The sequence below is a fragment of the Desmodus rotundus genome, chromosome 12, assembly GCF_022682495.2.
Source record: "Desmodus rotundus isolate HL8 chromosome 12, HLdesRot8A.1, whole genome shotgun sequence".
In the NCBI taxonomy this organism is placed as follows: Eukaryota; Metazoa; Chordata; class Mammalia; order Chiroptera; family Phyllostomidae; genus Desmodus; species Desmodus rotundus.
The window spans coordinates 85,091,301-85,112,268 of NC_071398.1; the positions used below are offsets into that span (position 1 = coordinate 85,091,301).

The 20,968-nt window shown below is 36.5% G+C and overlaps 1 protein-coding gene across 3 annotated transcripts in view; it reads left to right on the forward strand.

Moving 5' to 3' along the window:
* DTL (denticleless E3 ubiquitin protein ligase homolog) overlaps positions 1-20,968 on the forward strand; it is a 61,722-nt gene that overhangs the window by 15,409 nt on the left and 25,345 nt on the right. For all 3 annotated transcript variants that reach the window (XM_053916207.2, XM_024551372.3, XM_045188457.3), the window contains exons 8-13: positions 734-807; positions 2,186-2,289; positions 2,836-2,940; positions 8,797-8,909; positions 14,622-14,711; positions 17,049-17,181. In XM_053916207.2, the coding sequence (XP_053772182.1) occupies positions 734-807; positions 2,186-2,289; positions 2,836-2,940; positions 8,797-8,909; positions 14,622-14,711; positions 17,049-17,181 (619 nt within the window). The remainder of the gene's footprint in view (positions 1-733; positions 808-2,185; positions 2,290-2,835; positions 2,941-8,796; positions 8,910-14,621; positions 14,712-17,048; positions 17,182-20,968) is intronic.

A 20,968-nucleotide genomic window follows, 5' to 3' on the forward strand; every position in this document is an offset into this window, starting at 1 on the left:
ACCAAGTCCCCACTGATTTTTATAGCCAGAAGTTATGGGGTCTTACCTTCCTGGCACTGGGATCCTGGGCTCAGAGGCCTGGTGTGGGGCTGGGACTCCTCACTCCTGAAATAACCCACCCGAATTTTTATCCACCACACATGGGTGTGGTACCAGCCCTTTCCACGTCTCCACTCCTCTTACCAGTCTGGATGGATGTGGTTTCTTTAATTCTGTAGTTGTCAGACTTCCATTCCACTCAATTTCTGACAGTTGAGAGAGTCATGACTGTTCTATGATTTAGTTGTAATTTTGATGTTCTTAAGTCCCCTGTAATCATCTTTTATTGGTAATTCGTTAGACACTCTTTTGTGGTAATCTAGGCAGATGGTGATATTTTATAGATGAAACAGGGACAGGAGAGTTAAATGAGTTTCCTAAGGATACACAGTTTATTAGTATGTCTGATTCTTAGAACCAGTAGAGTTAAGTTAAATCTTTTAATAACATTTTTTTTTTTTAGTATGTCAAAGTGTTAGCACTGTATACAAAACTTAATGATTTTTAGGTTATTTTCTAGCTAAAATTATTTCTTGATCAGCACTACTGAGTATTATTGGAGAGGGAAGATTTAACCTAACTCAGAGTTTGGGAGAGAAAAAAAAAACATTTAATATCTTAGACTCCTGGTGGCGAAAATTGCTGTATCCAAAACAGGATTTATTCATTTTCTTTTTCCTCCTTGTGTTATTAGGATTTCCAGCAGAGTGTTACCGTGGTCCTCTTTCAAGATGAAAATACATTAGTCTCAGCAGGAGCCGTGGATGGGTAAGAGTTTATTTCTCAGTTCTTTTGATACAGTCTCTTTCGTGAACTGTGGAGGGGAAGTTGCCCAGTCTCATTATAACTGAATGTGTGTGTTTTTAACTTTCAACATAGGGAATATGGAGCTGAGAAGAGGACCTGCAGATGATACTGGAAAAGATCTAGTTAGGACTCTTGCTCAAATAATTGAGATAATACATGTGTCATACTTAGCACATTGTCTAGCACACACAAGCAGTGTTGGCTACTCCTATTATAGAGAAGCTGGATGGATAAGTTGCTTATCTATGTGGTATAATTTAGTCAGTGATTCTTATTTTAAGAAGTAAAATTTCTACTATCTTGGATTTTATCTTCTTGTGGATTTTATCTTCTCGGGTTTAGTAATAACCTAAGAGAAGGAATCTGATTCAGGGCATGTAATTGGCATTTCTGAGAGTACTTTAACTAGATTGATAGTAAGGCCCAATGACTTTCAATTCACATATGTACCATCCATGATTGGTCCGAATTTTTGGCTTCCACATAGGTTTGTGTTACTTCTTGATTGGTTGCTTTGTTAGAATGTAAGTTATTTGAGTATAGGGACTCTTTCTTTTTTAAGCACCCTTCTTTGTCCCCTTATTTGCTCATTGTATCTCTTAAGACATCCTTCTCTTGAAAAAACACAGTTTAAAAAGACGATGACTTAGTAGGATTTCCATTGTGTCTTCTGGACACTAAAATTCTTCCGTGGACCAAATTCTGAGGCACAAATGAAGCATTATCTAAAGGCTATCAGTTGTGCTTATAAATGGCTATGAGAACTTGCTCTGTTTGTTTTCAGGGATACTGCCCTGTTACACCAAACTTGTGTTTTCAAGTTTGCCTGCAAACTCGATGTAGAGCATTAAGGCAATTATCCCCAATAGATGAAATAAAAAAAAACAACAACTTTATTTTACAGAAAAATAATGTTTAGATTACTTAAGGAGTTACATATAGAAATATAACCCTATGGGCACAGCTTGTTACTTACGCTGTCAAAGGTTACATACAGAATATTAAAAGCATAGGAAATGTTTTTTTCTGCAAACAATGAAACAATGACTATCAGCACCCAACCTTCATTTTCCTTTTCCGCTCCCTTGAAGTAAACTCAAGGTAACCCATCATTGGGTCATGTCACATCTGTTTCCGTTCTGCCAGAATTGTAAGCCTGACATTGGAGACAACAGTATGAAGCAGTTCAGTCTGTTTCCCAATGAGATATCCTCACTGTATGTACCTAATTCATGTGCCAGAGGAATTAGATTAAAAGTCGTTTCATGTTCAATATAGTTGAAACTGGTTGGGGTCAGGAAAGGACTACAAGATAACTATTTCTTTACCTTGGTTTTAGGGTAATTAAAGTATGGGACTTACGTAAGAATTATACTGCTTATCGACAAGAACCCATAGCCTCCAAGTCTTTCCTGTACCCAGGTAGCAGCACTCGAAAACTAGGTAAGCCTTTTCGTACACTATAGGACTTTTTTTGTAGGATTTTTGGCGAATGTAAGTTTTTGTTAAAATTTAAAAATAGCCGTGGCTGGGTGCCTCAGGTGGTTGGAGCACCATCCCATGCACCAGAAGGTCGCAGGTTTGATTCCTGAGCAGGGAACATATCTCGGTTGCAGGTCTGAACCCCAGTCAAGGGAGCATATGGGAGGCAACCAATCCATGTTTCTCTCTCTCCCTCCCTCCCCCTTTCCCTTCCTTTCTCTAAAATCAATGGAAGAAAAACACATCCTTAGGTGAGGATTAAAAAAAATAGTAAAATAAAAATAAATATCAAGCTAGTTTTCAGCAACACAGACTAGAGAAACTCTAATATGTGGTTGTATCTTTTTGAAGTTCAAAATATAAAAACAGGAATGTTTTTGGTTTGTAGATACTTTGGAAGAGAATTTTGGTGATTCTTCTTGTGGAATGATCTTTTGGCCTCAGCATTTTTATCTCTTTTCTATTTATTGTCACCAGGACATACTAACTAAAGTTTCCTTTTTCCAGGATACTCAAGTCTAATTTTGGATTCCACTGGCTCTACTTTATTTGCCAACTGCACAGATGACAACATCTACATGTTCAATATGACTGGATTAAAGACTTCTCCAGGTAAGATCTTAGTCATAATTCATATTCTTGCTCAGAAACTAGAACAGACTTTTCTGTTAAAGATAATTTAATGTTGGTTCTTTTCTAAGCCAAATTTATTAAGACATATGAGGGTTTTAGGGTGTTTGATTAGTTCTGATGAATTATCTACATTTTTGTGGGACAGAGAAAGCTGTTCTGCTCAGCTTTTGTTCTGTTTGCAGGGTGTTTATAAAATTAGGCATCTGAAGTTTTTAAACCCCCCCAAATAATTCCTACCTATCTCAGCTTTCTCAGTGTTGGAGGGTATTTTGCCTCTTTTATGTTTTCCCCACCCTCACCCTTTTTTTCCTTCAAAAATATTAAAAGTGCAATCTGATAAACGTCATTTTTAAAAAGAAACCAAAGGTTCTCAAGCATACTCTAACAGGGTTATTTGGGTTACATAGTTTCAAGAACATTATTAATTACTTAAGCAAGCTACATGATAGTAAGCTGGTTCTTCCTATTGACTTCGAATTCTTTAACCAATCCCCAGATCTACCCATTTCCCACTAAAAGTAAGATGTGCTGAAAAAAATCTCAAAATAGTACAGAACTTCACAGGGCTCTTATAAAAGTTTCCAAAGACTGCCTCCAAGCCATTATTAGGACTTTGTATCTGTGGCAGTATCGCAATTGGCTTTTCCAATGCCCTGAAATAGGTCTGGTGTTATCTGAACAAGAACAGGGGTATTTGGGAAAGGAAAAAGGTTTTATGACTTACTTTGCTATTTTCCTGAATGGAATCAGAACTTAGACAACTTCTAATTTAGTGATTTTGTTATATATAGTGTGGCACCTAAAAGAAACCTTGAGTTCACTTTGTCCCTCTGGCATCAAACAGATATGCCCTGTACTATAGTACAGAAGGCCACTGTACTGTATTATAGGCCACTATAATAATTCAGCAGCGTTTTTCTTGTGTTCTTAAAATAACTTAATTGGTTCTCTTAGATAGATAGATAAATAGGTATGTTTCTTTAAAATTGAGTAACAGACAGACATGTGTATGTGTGACACATCTGGTAACCGCTGTATTTTTCAGAACTTCAAAAAGGTCCTGGACTCAGTACTTTATCTCCTATACTTCTAATTCACAGTGTTTTATTATACTAAGTGATGTTCATAAGGAGGACTGTGAAACACTTTAATGAAGCATTGTAAGAGCCCAAACAAAGAAAAATAAAATTGAGCCCAAAATAGGTTTTAGAAGGATTTTTTGCTTGATTTGAAACATTAGTAATGTACTTTATGCTAGCCTTTCTTGTACCAGCAGAGGGCAATAAATACTTTTAGGTTTAGTAGGAAATATGGTCTATAGTTTTCCATTCATAGTTAGAGCTGAGAAAGATGAGCAGTTACAGTTTTGGAATTGTATTCAGAATAAAGGACCCTGTTTATTTTGTGGGGATTTGTTTCTTATCAGGAAGGAAGAAAATTCCCTCTACCCTTCTAGGTTCTTTTGGCTGGTCTAAGAATTATATTGGCATGTCACAGATTAACAGGAGAAAATTCAATTTAATTTTTTACATATAGGGGTTCCACAAGAATACTGAGGGGAGGAGGTGGCAACGACAAATTAGGCAGTTGAGCTCATGCCATCTTGAGCTAAGGAGAAAGGGGGTAGTGGTTTAGGAGGGACTTAAGAGGGATGGAAGGTAATTCACTTAGAGATGGAAAGGCAAATGTTTGGTAAACATATGTTTGCTAGGCCATACAGAGGAAATGGGATTTGGCAGACTCTGATCTCTAATGTTCCCCCACCACACCTACATATTCTTCATAGATATCTCTGGTGATATCTCTGTTATGGGAACAGGCCCTTTATCTAAATTCTTTTAGGCAGTTAAGGGGGAGGTAACAAGAAAAACTTCCTGAGTCTTCTGTTTCTTAAAAATAATCAGCTTAAATTAATCTTTATGCCAAAGAGACACATTTGGGGTGGAAATTTTGCTCCCCTACAGTCAATCCTGCCTTTGAAATTTCTCTTAAGAAGTCCACAGTCCAGAAGCTGAGTTGGTAGATTGTTCTGTTGCATCGAAGCAGTCTCTTAGTCCTGACAATAATAGGTCAGTCCAGTTAAATTCATTTCAGGAGGCAGAGAGGCATGTGGTCTCCCAAAGCATGTCTATATTGTGTAAGCAAGAAGTCAGGCATTTAATATAAAGAGGCATTTCTTTGGAAACAAAAGAGAAACAAAAGTTAATTGTTGGAGCAAATTATACACCAGTTTCTGAGCTTAGGGAGTAGCCAGTCAAGAAGATTGCTAGATGTCAGGGTTGAAACATCTTTTGCAGTTTGAAATGTCTTTGATGATGTCATCAGGTGTTCAGATAAACTTTGAGTGGTTTACACAACAGCAGGCATAAAGGTTGTCTAAAATGGACAATTGTGGTGACCTCTCTTAAGTGTTTATCAAGTTCAGCTAAAGTTTACAGGGCTTTGGGAAAAGTGTGGCCCTAGTTCTCAAGTGATTCCAAGTCAAACGTGGGAGAAAAAATGGAAATGTTAGTTTGTTAAGTTGTTAGCCAAATATTTGAGGAAACTAGAATTCAGGATCCAGTCCAGTTTACAGGTGGAAAACAAAATCTCAAAAACAATAGACAGTAGAACTGGAATCTTATATCCACAAGTGTGTCTCATAGTTTCTATTGAGACAAATTGTTTTTTCTCTAAAATCACCCTTATTTTAATCAAAGATAACCAAATTATGACTAATTTATTTGCAAAATAAGTCTGGTTTCAATAAACTTGGTCATATTATTTACATAAATGCTTCAAGAATAGCAACTGATCATATAGGCTCTTTTAAATCTGCTTTATGTAACTTTTCATTAGGAATCTCCAGACTCAACTTTTAACAGCCTCTCAACACTAAGCCAAGCCAAAGGCTTGCTATTGGACTTCACTTGTAATACCTTTAGATTTGGGTTCATTCCTCTCTTATTGAGCTCCCTGAAATATCCTGAGTTTCCTGTGCCTGCCAGGAAGTAATGTGATAAGGCTGCTGAGCCCTGTAATCAAGGTACCAGGCTGTTTTTTTTCCCCAAGGGGGCTTTATTGGCTTCCGTAAACTCAATCTTACTTCCTTAAAGCTGTCTGCTCGTATCTGAGTCTATGTATGTCTCTGCCAAACATGACATTCCAGTCAAAGCCCTGCTAATGTAACCAATGTTTCCAAGTATGTCCTGTTACAAAGAGGACAGATTCTTAGTGAACTTATGTAAAGAACTATGTTGCATGGAAAAAAGAATACATACTAAGAGTTTCCAAATTCTGTAGGGATCAGGTAGGAAGAAAAAAATAAATGTTTTAATTCTGCTTAAAAAGGTATAATTTACCAAATTGCTTTGGGTCATTGGTTAGCTCAGGAGGGGAAAAAATGTCCTTATATCTGGAAAACAAAGATTAAAGAACCAATAATACTTCAAACTAAAAGTCATAAAAATTATAATCATCTTCATTAGTTCATTTAGTCCTATGTAACTATTATTTTTTTAATCCTCACCCGAAGACATGTCCATTGGTTTGAGAGAGAATTACCAATGTGAGAGAGAAACATCCATTGGTTGCCTCCCCTATGCACCCTGACCAGGGATCAAACCCACAACCTAGGTATGTGTCCTGGCAGGGAATTGAACCTGCAACCTTTTGGTGTACAGGACAATACTCCAACCAACTGAGCCACCCAGCTCAGTTGATCTTGATCTTTTACTAGCAGTTTTGTGAAGCCATCAGTTTTTTCATTAGAATTCTACAAATTCTGACCCAGTTCAATAGTATGATCTGTAAGTTAGTAACATTCACCCATGTAATATAACCTAAGAAGGCTTATCATCACTTAATTTGACAATGTTTCCCATGTAATGTAACATTACAAATCAGCCTAATTAGTTTGATATCTCCTTTTTTATAAAAGAACAAATCCTTTGAAATGTTTCAAGGACCCTCTGAAAAATTAGTTGGTTGAGGTCAAAAGGACTACATTTAGAATTTGATTATAGGAAGTTTGTCAAAACTGTCAAAATGTTTTAAAATAATCAAATAGGATCATTGGTCACTGTGAAATAATGCTTAGTTACTCATTTAAGCATGATGACAATTAAAGATTTTACAGGCACATTCAGAAAGTTAGATACTTGTAAGTAAAACTTAGCCCTTGTAATCAAAGACCTGTTAAAACAACGTCGGCGTTTACTTAAATAAAGCACAAAATCCCTGCTTTTTAGGTAGATTACTCAAAGGTAAAGAAAAACCATTCAGAATCTCTTCATCAAGAGCAGACCAAAGGTGCAATAAAACTTTTGCCCTGGCTGGTGTGGCTCAGTGGATTGAGTGCCAGCCTGGGAACCAAAGAGTTGCTGGTTTGATTCCCAGTCAGGGCACATGCCTGTGTTGGAGGCTAGGTACCCAGTTGGGAGCATGCAAGAGGCAGCTGAACTTTGTTCTTTTAACAGAGAGAAAACCAAATTCTAGTTTTGTATCAGGTTACTTTTGATACAAAAACTCATCTACTTGATTAAATTCATCTCAGTGTTAGCCAGCATGACCATGCATAAAACTCTTCTTCAGGTTCCTTTTTCACAAACCTTTTATAACTTCCTTTTTTATATTCAGATTTTGTCCTATTCTTTCTCCCTCTCTTTTTTAACTGCTCTTTAGGACAAAATTACTTTATTTTCCCTTAACAAAATAAATACATTTCCATTTCTTGTACTGTTTTTTTCTTCTTTTTTCAACTGAAAACACAAATTTTCCTTGCATACTAGAATGTTTCCCTTATTATTTTAGTAGTTTTAACTGCATATATTGATTTTAATTTTTAACACTAGAAACCTTAATTTCTAGTGAAAACTAAGAAGTAAGCAAGTGTGGACTGTTAGTTATACCAGTATTCTTTTGAATGGCAAACTGAACACATTCCATAATTTCTGGAAATACGTTTGTTCATAATACAATCTTTCAGTAAAGCGCAAAACAGTTTCCTAAGAGACCCAAACATAGTAGTCTATACTGTGTGTACCTGAGCTGATTCATATCCTGCTTAACTTCACAGTGAAAGTGTTTAATGTGGAGAGTATTTGATATGTAGGATTTTTCTTGAAAAGCTATAAGTAGAAAGTTTTTTTCGTTTTATTCTTGCAAAAGGAAGGGATTTTTGTGAGCAACTAATGGACAGCTGTTTAGACCCGTAATAATTCTTTCCCCTCTGTTAGAGGGTTGGAGTGAGATCCTTTTTTTTCCTGCCTAAATGTATTCTGAAGTTCTCCAATAACAGATTTTTTTCCTTTTACTTTCTAGTAATGTTCTGATGCTGGAGACTTCAAATTTTGGTCTCCTTAAGATAGAATAACCTATCAAGCACATTATGCTAGATTGGATAGCTTGCCCTTTTAACCATGCATAGTGAGAAGTCTACACCTCAAGGCTAAACCTAACCTCGTTGGAGTATTTTATATATGAACATATAGTTTACCCCGCTACCTCCTTCTACCGTTCAGCCTATAATAAGTGCTGGGTTTAAAAGGTTCCCTCATCCCAGACAAGCTATCCATAAATCTTAACTCTTATTACTGATTTTTACCCGTTCATGCAACATATGTTTGAAGATCTACTCTATTCAAAGTAAGAATGTTTTCTTATTACTTTCTTCTCTGTAGTCAGCCACATACCAAGTATTTGGGTTTAGATCATGAGATTGGATCTAATATAATATAGCCTCTTTCTAGGATTTGCTTTATTTCCTGACAATATCCAGTTCCTTTATATTTGGTGAATATAGCTTGACCATCAGCTTCAACAGACAATACACTGTTTTTCCCCCCCTTCTTGTAGTGGCTATCTTCAATGGACATCAAAACTCGACCTTTTATATTAAATCCAGTCTTAGTCCAGATGACCAGTTTTTAGTCAGTGGCTCAAGTGACGAAGCTGCCTATATCTGGAAGGTAAGTTACCAGCTTCCCCCACAAGCATGAGACTAAAATATTCTTGCAAATATTTCTCTTTTCCAAAATGAGGTAAGTTTAGTGTAAACATATACTATTAGCTTTTTCTACATCAGATGTTCAGTAAAAGTTGCTTCGTGTCTTTTAATATAGCCAAAATCTCATTCTGTTGTCACAAAATATATCATACTTCTATGGCCAGAGCTGCTCAGAAATTGACAATCCATACCCTCCAATAGTTTTACGGGTTATCAAGAAATTGAGAATTCAGAAGACTGGAAAGAATTTTAATTACTTTGTCTTGCTTCCTGGAAAAACATGCTGTACTGCCTTTCTGCCCTGTGTTTTCAAATTCTCATTCAAAATACAAATACATATAGTACTTTAAACTCTAGGATTCAGTCTATACCCAAATCAGCCATAGAACCTTGCACAAAACCCTGAAAAATATCTGTATAATAATTGTGTTCTTTATTCTTCTGTCTTAGAAGTAGTTCAGTCTTTGGCCTACTAAAACAGATGTGGCTGGTTTATCAGTTTTATATATACTTAATAGCATATTTAAATTTTTTGATTTTATAGATTTCTCATTTCTGCTATACGAATTTATATTTATACTTTTTACTTTGTAAGTAAGTGATTCTAAAATGACTACTGGAAGCTAAGAAATCTAGAACTGTCCCACACTTCTCTGGGGGAATCCCCCAGCCACTGAAGTGTCCCTCCGGAACTTCAGCTGCAGCCCGTGGGAGCCCAGCCAGCCCTCTTACGTCTCCTCACTCCCTATCAGTCACTTTATGGTGCAGTAGTTTCTTCTGTCTGTCTGAGGTTATAAGGCTTCTCTCCAGCTAGTGTTCAGTTGGTTATTCAGGATGATTTCTCTACAATTTAGTTGTAATTCCAAATTGGTCCTGGGAGGAGGTTAGTGTAGCTTCCGCTTTCTTCTCAGCCATCTCAGGACTATCTACATTCTGGATTTTAGAGTCAGAGGTTCCATATTATCAAATCCCTTCTCAAGGGAAGTTACATCACTTTTAGCCCTGCCAACTTCTAGGAAGACTATATTGTCTTAGCACAAGGGTAGACACTCTCGGATATAAAGCATAACTCTTCAGCTTAATTTTATATGGTCCTGAGGGAAGTAGTAAAAAGCAATTTCTCTGTATACCTACAGTTGCAGAAATGCAACACTACCTTATTAATAGCTTTTAGTAACACTATCCTAGATGGTCACAAGGTGGAGATATTATTCTATTTAAGATGCTTTTGTGTTTGGCCTGCCTCTTTCTCTATAACATATTTTTTATTTGTATTTTTAAATGAAAATTTGCTTATAAAACATATTTGACACCCCCATCTTGTGATAAGTTTTCACCTTGTTTCTTGTCTATAAAATTCTCCTGATTTGAGCTTTAAACTTTTAACAGTATGTGTCACTAGCACTAATGTTTCTGTCTTATATTTTAAATTTTGAGTTTCAAATTTGGTCTTATATCTTTTTAAGTTTCTTCTTAAAAAACAAACAAGCAAGCAAAGTATAACCAAAGACACTGAAATTGAGAAATTGACAGTGACCAGAGGGGAGAAGAGAGGGAATTTCAGGTGAAAAGGGTGAAGGGTTTGTAGGATCAATTATAAAGGACACATGGACAATAATGGGGGGTGGGAGGGTGGTAGAAATGGGAGGGAGGTGAGGAGGGCTGGGGGTTAGGCTGGGGTAGAGGGAAAAGGCAGAGAAATGTATTTGAATAACAATAAAATTAGAGAAGAAAAAAAAATCAGACACACCAAAAAGTGTAATAAATGATTGTCCAAAAAATACTTATGCCCTGATCTTTTTTAAAAAATTATTTAAAATCAATTTCTTAATTATATACATTAAGACATAGATACAGTTTTATTGCCAGTTCTTACAAAGTTCCTCCCTGGCCCTGTTTGCTAGTACAAAGATCTTTTATAGTTGTTTCAGGGAATGAGGGTTGAGGAATACTCCTTAAGGATGTGTAGTAAAGATACTCAGCCATTGTTAGTAACCCGTGTTCAGGTACCCAATTAGTGGCTGTCACATACATGGGTGACCCTTTCTGAATTCTAGGCTGGGTCATGTGTTTGTGCTGAATGACGTGGGTCAGACATGATGTTCTCCTGCCTGTCCACACGTACCTCAGTGTGCAGACTCTGATATTTGAGATCCTGGCAAGCTTACTGCTCCTAAAATTGAATTAGCCTAGTGAGGTGGCTCAGTTTCTCTTTTCCATGATAAAACAAGGGGGTTGGGGCTTAAAAAAAATTTTTTTTTACACAAGCTGAATATCCAGCTTGTTACATTATCTTATAATGCTGCTACATTTCCAAGAAGTCAGAATTCTCACAAGTTTTGGTATTTTCCCTACACTTAAAAGTCCATGGGTATAAGAAGACAGAGTGAAAGAAGAAAGTTTTAGATCTTGAGACACAAGAGAATGGCTTTTTAATTCTCACCACTGCCCAGCAAAGGGGAGATATAATATACACTGATTCTGGTATCAAAGACTTAAAAATAAAAGGTTTTAATATTATATATTTTTTCTCTCTAATTTTCTACCCCTTGGGACACCCTCACCCATACTCCCTCCTTCCCTGGTTCACTTCTAATAGAGCCACTGAATAGTATTGAAGTGGTTATAAATAAACTGATTTGGCATAGTCATTCTACCGCTGACTGGCAAAACACTGAGCCTGACACTTTAGGAAGTGTAAATGATCTCATGGCAGAAATAAAGATTAGATTTGGTTTCTCACTGGACTGAGCAAGGACATTTTTCTGAGGAAAGGTTCTGATCTGTTTTGTATGTTTAAACATATAAAATGTTTTATGAAGTCTGTAGGTTAGAGCCAATAACTACTAGAGGTACCTTCGTAGTTCTGGGATTTCAACTTTGGAATTCTTATGCCTTGGATTAAAGACTTTATAACAAAGGGGAATATGTAAGAGAGGACAATTTTCTGTGTTTTGACCATTTCCAGAATGCAGACATGTTGTAAATGTCTCTTAGGTTTAATAGTCTCCTCTTCCTTCTTAAAAGTAGAGGGAGGCTTTTTAAAAAAATGTAATCATGTAATTACGGCAATGTTTTTATAGTAACAATGAGCATAAGTAAAAATTTATCTGAATAAAAATGAAGGATTTAAAAGCCACCTGAGGTTCATTAGAGGAAACTAGTCTTCCTTGGAGCAGTCATTACGGTAAGTATGCTGTATCATACTAGGACAGCCCCAGCCTGCATTCACAAACATTTGTTGGACATTCGTTGTCATTTCAGCTTACAGCATGGTCCTCCCTCCACTTTTTTTTATTTAGGTAGAATTCATATAACATAAAATTCACCATTTTAGTCATTTTAATGTGTACACTTCAGTGATTTAAGTATAATCACAATATTATGCATCTGTCACCACCGTGTTATTTCCAAACATTTTTATCCCTCCAGAAAGAAACTCCGTACCCTTTAAGACTCACTCTCCATATCCCCCCGGCCCCTGGCAACAACTAACCTATGTTCTGTTTCTATGGATTTGCCTATTCTGGACATTTCATATAAATGGAATCATGTAATATGTGATCTTTTATGTGTGAGTTCTTTCCCTTAACATGTTTTTAAGGTTATTGTTGTTGCATGTATCTGTACTTCGTTCCTTTCTATGGCTGAACAGTCCACTGTATGTTTACGTGTAGTCCACATTTTATTTATCCATTCATAAGTTGGTGGACATTGGAGTTATTCTACTCTTTGGCTTTCTGAATAAAACTACTATGAACATTCATGTACAAGTTTTTGTTTGAACATGTTTCACTTCTCCTGGGAAAATATACCTAAGACTAGAATTGCTGGGTCATATGGAAATTAATTCTATGTTTAACTTTTTGAGGAACCTTCCCTTCACTTTTAATGCTATGTAAAGTACCTGGATCATGGTAATTATTCAAGACATGCTGAATTTTATTGTCATTATTATTATTATGTTATTGTCAAATTGTAAACAGTTTTTTAAAGGGGTCTTGTCCTTTGGTTTTTGCTCTGACATCCTATAGATAAATGCAGTAATGTACATACATTCTACTGGTAGATGTTTGGTTTTTCTTGAAATTTATTTTGATCTTTGAGTACACATTTAGGTTCTCGTAGGTATTGTAAAATCTGGAAACTGAGCAAGGGCCAGTATCATGAAATGAAAATCTAGAGGCAATAGCAGAGTAAACCAATAGAGTAGAATAATGTGCTTCTACCAGGGAGGGGTCAAGAGGACATGAGGATTTCCTTTTCCTTTTAACTTCCTGCTACCAGACCTGCTTGGGTCTTTAGTGATTAGAAACTTAATGGCCTGGGGCCCATTAGTAGAGGAGGAAAGAGAATTTCTGTGGCTATTGAGATACTTAAAGATTATCTTGAAAGTCTTTTTTAAAATATGCTAACTTGAAGGGAGAATAAGTCATTGTTCTCTGTGGCACAGTAGGAGTAGACAGTAAGTGAAATCCTTTTAGATAGTGCTCAGAAAGAGCTTCCTATCTGTTCAACTTTAATTCACACAGCAAGGCAAATTAAATTAGACTCTGGTTTTTGTCTTTTTGCTTTTTGAATCATTATGTATGTGCCATTTAACCCAAGAGAGGAGTAGTAATAAGTTGGATAACCTTATGATTCATTGTGTCAGATCTCTTAACTACAATCTGAGGAATCTATTAAGTTTATTTAGTCGTACAAATATTCTTTCCGGAGTCGCCTCCACTTTCTTTATATAAATGAGCAATGATTCAGAGCCTCAGGAAAATGAAGAGAATAATTTCTCCTTTTCAAACACATGCTAATAATAGTAATGGGAGTTTGTACTCCATACTGTGCTGATTAATTCCCATGGCCTCTGAAAGGGATTGGCAGCTCTTGAATCAGACAGCTGTCAAATGCATATTATTAGTGGCATCCAATAAGGGAGAAAATATGATTCTTCGTCATGTGTGTAGTACTTCACAATGTGATCCTTCTTTTTTATACCTTAAAAATGTGGCAACACTTACTTGAAAATTCAAGTCTTCTTTAAGCAAGTTAACTGAAATAACATTTTAGAGGAATTTTTCTTCCAAAAAGGATATCGAGGTGTCATATAAAATATAGTTTATATCCTCTAAAATGAAGGGGTATATAACTTTGGTAAAAGTCAGTGAGTCTTCTTTTGGAAGAAAGACTGTCCTCTTGTCCCAAGCATGATGATAGCATGTCTCAGGTGCCTTCAGTTCATGTTGTAACCCTGAAGGTAGCCGGCTAGAGAAGATCTGAAAATGCCTAGGCAATGTAACAACAGGGTTCCACTTGAACTGCGGGTGAACCTCATCCTTCCATAAAGTTTACCAGCTAAGAGGTGAGGGACAACGCCAGTCTTGAATTTTAGTCAAAATATGTACAGCTAGATGGTCCTGATTTGAAATAAGACCTAAACTAGAATCTAAGCTCATTATTTACTTACGTTGGCTCTTTCCTGTTTTCTCAAATTGATGACAAAAATACTTTTATTACCCATTAGGATTCTTTTTCTAATCTATAACTAGGCATACATACGAGCCTTTGTAACAATCCTAAAGATCCCTAAGACATGAATACAAAGAGATTCAAAGCCTTTAGCTGGGAGAACTAACACAGCTCTGCTGACTTTTTTGTTTCTTTTTGATGGTGCATGAAGGTGTCCACACCCTGGCATCCTCCAACTGTGCTCCTGGGTCATTCTCAAGAGGTCACATCTGTGTGCTGGTGTCCATCAGATTTCACAAAGGTTTGTAAACAAATACCCATAGTTGGTTTAGAAACTAGATCGTAGATTTGTGGGTTTTCTCAAGGTTAGTTCAGAGCTATATAGACTTTCATGCTTAAATAAAGATTTAAAAGAACTAGAGGCCTTCCAAGATCTGTATCAGCATTAATTATACATATTCTACTTTTCTCTAACAATAGAGAAATTGTATTACGCAATAAGGTAAAGGATTGATTTCTTGGTTTCCTAGAGTCATTCCTTTCATAAACATAGAATTAAGTTTTTAGTCTAATTAAAACTACCTTAAACTCTAAGGTAAAAGAAAATCTAAGGTAAGAAGTTGTATTTTTAATTTTCTGCATACTATAAATGTGGTGTATTGAAGGTAACATCTTGACTGTTCTTCACAGTCCCACTTGGATTTTCACATGCCTAAAAAATGCATAGTGTGAAGTCCTACTATGTTAGGTTATCTGTGGCTAAACTACACAAGAAGTAGTTCCAAAATGTTTTAGATGCTCTGGAAAGAAGAAAATACTGTCCCTTTAAAAACATTTTTTTAAGTAGTGAAGACAAATAAATAACCTGAAATGTAGAAAGGCCAGGAGCATAAACAAACCCCTACATGTATAGGTGGGGGTTTCACATAATATTAGCCCAAGTTCTACTCTCTCCCAGCTCCTCGCTGCCTCTGGTCTTTGGGTTATTCTGGATTTATGCAAAATCTCAGTTATGTGGAGAGCCATCTCTCTCTCATTTTGATATTTTAGGGTTATGTTGCCTATTGTTCCCATCTGTTATTTGCCTTCCAGAAACTTCTCATGGTCTCGTCTACTCTGGCATCCCTACTAGCCCTGTCTAATGATGTCTGTGGTCAGCTTCACGATAGACTTTTTTTTCAATTGTTTAATTACCAATAACTGCATTGACATTACCCTAGTGACATTTTTCCTCTGAGATTCTATGTTATTTACAGTGAAGTACCTCCTTTTAACATGAAGTACTATATCATCATAGAACTTACTAAGATGGTTTCTTTAATTATTCAGTTAATTATGTCATCTCTTTGCAGCCATCATATGTTGCCCTTATCTCTATGTACAGAAAGTGGCAGGGCTGTTTTCCAATAGTAATTAATGACCACCTTTTTAAAAAGTTCTTTGAAATAATTTTGTCCCTAGCCTAGAGTTAGGAAGGTAAAATATGGTTTAAAAAAAAAAAAGATCTAGCCTTGGAAATTGGAAAAATGTGGATTTATTAGATCTGCCACCCAATTATGGTGACCTTGGACAAATAACTTTATTCCCATTTTGTAGATGAGATTTAAATACAAGGATTTTTATATTGTGAGAATGAAATAAGGTGAAGAATGCAAAGTGTCAGACACACAGTAGGTGCTCTATAAATAATAGCTCCTGTTAATAGACTATAGAGTAACTGGGGATTCCAGGCATTTTTTGTTGAGCAGTTAAGTATGTGTCTTCTTTTGGCCTCCCAGTAAGGAAAGGAAAAAGCTGCCAGTCTCTTGGGGGCCAAGACTTAAGAGAACGTGTGTGTTTTTTTTTCTATCTCTTTAGTGACTGAAATAGAGAAATTATATAAACAAATGCTGGGAAACAGCTCTGGTACCAGTGGCCATTTGCCACAAGCTCTTCAAGCTGGACTTTCTCTGCCATAAAAGGCATGGGACCAAGATCAGGAATGGTCAGATATTTTTAAAGGGGCAAAGGTTATTTTTAACTGCTTTCAGCCTAGTGAACTTGTTTTACCATATTGCTCCTTTACCTATCTGGAAAAAAAAAAATCTCAGGATTGGCTTCATTCTGCTTGTCACGGCCTACTAGAGTCATAGACAAGTCTGATCTTGGAACTGATCCCATTACTTCAGCAATAAGCCAGAACATGCAGAATTCAGAAGGAAGTTTTAGAAATTGAATGTCAGTGACATATACTGATTGATCATCTAAGAGAAAGAGAAAGCAAAAAAGCGTTTCTTAATGAAATATTTCATAGTTACACAGAAGATGATAAAGATAATGACTTACCCAACTTACTGAGAGTAAAATGAAATGAAGCTGGTTTATAGAGCTTTAGTTTAATAAGAAATGACTGGTAACAAAAGACATACCAACCAGCAGGATGTATATAAAAAAGAAACTAGAGAATTCACTTCTTTGGAAATCTGCAATAATTCCTAAAAACAAGGGATAGAAATATATGATCTTTCAGATGCCGTTTTCTGTATCCTGTTATATCAAGTAAAATAATTTTCCAGTCATGAGCCCTTAGGACACACGTACTTTTTACTTTGTCGTGAATCTTTGATTAAAACTTAACTTCCTTTCTGGTTCTCATTAGATTGCTACCTGCTCTGATGACAATACACTGAAAATCTGGCGCCTGCATAGAGGCATAGAGGAGAAGTCAACAGATAAGCTCTCCGTAGTGGGTTGGGCCTCTCAGAAGAAAAGAGAGGTGAGAGCTGACCTAGGTAAGGATCCCATACATTTTTCTACATTTTTTATGTTTGATTGGTTTAGTTCTGCTGTACAGAGTGATAAGCTAAGATTTGATGTTGTGTTGGTATATATTTTTTAAGATTTTATTTATTTAGATTTTCAGAGAGAGAGAGAAGAAGGGGGGAAGGAGAAAGAGAGGGAGGGAAACATCAATGTGAGAGAGGAACATCCGTTGCCTGCCTCTTGCACACCCCTGACCAGGGACCTGGCCCGCAACCCAGGCATGTGCCCTGACTGGGAATCAAACCAGCAACCTTTCAGTTCACAGGCCAATGCTCAATCCACTGAACCACAGCAGCCAGGGCAGTGTTGGTACCGTTTTAAAGAAAAATATCTTCCTGACATTTTTTCTTTTCAGTAAAAATTTTCTGAATACTACTGTGTTTCTCATCTACACAAGATACTTCAGTACACTGGTGGTTTTAAATGTAAAATATTTATTAAATGCCTACTATGTGCTAGGCACTGCTCTAAGTTGTTGGGGATTCAACAATGAACAAAAGAATCAAGAATTCCAAAGATGTAAATGAAGATTACATGTTAGCATGAGAGACGATAAACAAATTAAAGACATTTTGAAATATGTACTATGTACATAGCACTACTGTGCCAGATAACAAGTGCTTAGGAAAAAGGGAAGGGGGGAGATTGGCAAAGTGTGCTATTAAAATTTTAAATGAGGTGCCCAGGGACATCTCAGTGAAAAGATAAGATGGTGTCTGAGTAAAGAAAGTGAACTAGCGAACCATGTGGATGTTTTGGCAGACAAAACAGCAAATGCAAAGACCCCGAAGCAGTAGTAGGCCTGGCATACAGGGTGGACGAAAGTAGTTTACAGTTGTAAGTACACAAAACACAGAGCTTATTCTTGTATTAGTTATTAATTACTGTATTTTAGTCCATGTGAACAACTGTAAACCTACTTTTGCCCCACCCTATATTCATGTACCATAAATACACCTATTTAAAGTACACAATTCAGCGATCTTTAATACATTCAGAGCTGGGCAGTCATCAACACAGTCTAAATCTAGAGTACTTTTAACACCCAAAATGAGGGTTCCAATTTCCCCTTATCCTTACTGACATTTGTTATTGTTCATCTTTTTTATTTTAACCATCCTTGTGAGGGTAAGGTGGTGTCTCATTGTAGTTTTGGTTGGGAATTTTCCCTGATGGCTAATGATGATGAGCATATTTTCATGTGCTTATTGATCATTTGTGTATTTTCCTTCAAGAAATACCTGTGCAGATACTTTGCCCATATTTTAACTGGGTTATTTGTCTTTTAATTGTTAAGTTGTAAACATTCTTTATATATTCTGGGTAAAAGTCCATTGTCATATAGTGACTTGCAGATACGTTTTTCTTATTCTGTAGGTTGTCTTTCATTTTCTTGGTGTTGTCCTTTGACACACCAAATTTTCTAATTTTCATGAAGTACCATTTGTCTCTTTTTCATTTTGTCTTTTGTGTTTTTTATTGTGTGTCTAAGAAGCCATTGCCTAACCCAGGTTCACAAAGATTTACTCCTTCTTTTTTCTTCTAGCTAAGAGTTGTTTTATTTTAGGGCTATATCCATTTTGTGTTTATTTTTGTGTACAATGTGAGACAAGGATCCAAATTATTCCTTTGCATTCTGGATATCCAGCTTTTTCTCAGTATCACTTTTTCAAGAGACTGCTCTTTAACCCACTGAATTGTTTTGGCTTCCTTGTGGAAATCAAATGACTGTAAATGTAAGGTTTGTGTAGTGTTTATTTCCGCACTCTCAACTCTCTCCCATTGACCTACGGTACATGTCTGTCCTTATGCTGGTACCGCATTGTCTGGATTACTGTAGCTCGGTGGTAGGTTTTGGAATTGGAAAGTCTGAGTCTCCAATTTTCTTTTTTTTTTTTTTTTAAGATTGTTTTGGCTATTTTGGATCTCTTATTTCTATACAAATTTTATGACCATTTTGTCAATTTCTGCAAAAAGTCTCTGGCATTTTGGTAGGGAATACATTGAATCTGCAGACCAATTTGGTGGTATTGTCATGTTATCAATGTTGTTAAATCTTCTGATCCATGAACATGGGATGTCTGTCTGCTGCCTTGTCTTTATATGTACTTTTCTTTCCCTAATTTTAGAAAACATAAAAGAGAAGAATCATATGAGGGAAAAAGCCATCAGTATTTCTCCTACTCGTGGAGAATTTTAACATTTTGAGTGTCTTTTCAGATTTTTTTCCTTTATATTCTTAACAGTCATAGTTATATTGTATATACATTTGAATTACTTAGGGATTTTTTCACTGAACATGATATGATGTTCTAGCCACCTTCTATGTTATCTTTTTAACAAAACGTAAAATAGTCCACTGAGTTAGTGGTCCATGATGTACCTGGCTGTTCTCATATAGTTGGACAGTTTGCTTCCAATATTCTGTGAAAATTTTTTTAAGAATTTAGAGTCCCCTCTTCCATTAAAATAGATTTCCAGAGGTGGATTTTCCATGTCAACAGCTATAACCGTTTTAAGATTTTTGATGAAAAGTATGTTGCTTTTTAACTTTGTTTTTAGTATGTCATTAATTATTCCTAATTTTGGAATCCAAGTCCCCAAAAAAGTTCCACATATTGACCAAATCTGGACCATAATAACAATGACATATAGCCATTATTGAGTACTATACAATTGTTTTAAGGACCTACTTGGATTATCTCAGTTAATTCCCCAAACAACTGAAACTGAAGCTCAAGGAAGTTGGACTTACCCAAGAGTACACAGCTGTGAAGTTGAAGTAGAACCAGAGTTGAACCCTTGTAGTCTGATTCTAGAGTGTGTGTTTGGGAACACTCTATAGTACTACCTCCTTTAGAACCCAACACAGCAAAGCTGAATTCAAATTAAGACCAAACCAGGAGTTATACCTAGATTTCTCCATTTCTGAATGATGCTGGAGTTACTGTGAATAGCACTACAGAGTGACAACCTGACGTGAGTGCCAAAGGCTAGCACACTGGCCATTCATTCCTGTAAGCCACCATCCAGCAACAGATTGGCGGCTGCTAATCACACTGCCATTTTGAAAATTATGTTCCTCTGTTTTCCCAGTCTTCTAATGGCCCCCCCAACTTTCCTGGCTGTCCTGGACTGCATATCTTCTCTTCTGACTCTCTTAGCACACCAGCCGGAAGGCTTTAAATCCCAAGACACAGCCCCTTTTCCCTCTGCCCTACTTTTCCCAGCCAGTACCTGCTCTGTGGCTTACTATTCTTTCACTGTTTCAGCTGGAGATCTGACAAAGCCAATGGTTCTTAACCCTGGCTGTGTATTGGAACCACTTCTGGAGCTTTTTAAAAGTTTGTGTGTCACATAAATTGCTTGCTGGGTCTGGGATTAAGGCCAACTACCTATATTTTTATAAAGCTCCAACTAAGTCTGATATGTGTAGCCGGTGTTGAGAACCACTGGTCTAGGCATTATTGAGTGACAAAGATGATAATCCTTATCTTGAAGAGAAGGAACCCTAACCTGTTCTATCTTAAGTGCTTGCTGCAGTCTTAGAAGTCAGCAGAATGTTTACAGAGTCTTTTTTTGTTGATGCCTGGAACCTCACCCTCATCCCTCTCAGTAGTAATGAAATTTAACAAACATGGTTTGATAAATCCTGACTAGGTACTTTTTAGGCACTAGACCTAAAAATGACTAAATCATCATCGCCTGCCCTTCAGGTGCTTGCAGTTTAGTCCAGGAGGCAGATTTTTAGAAAAA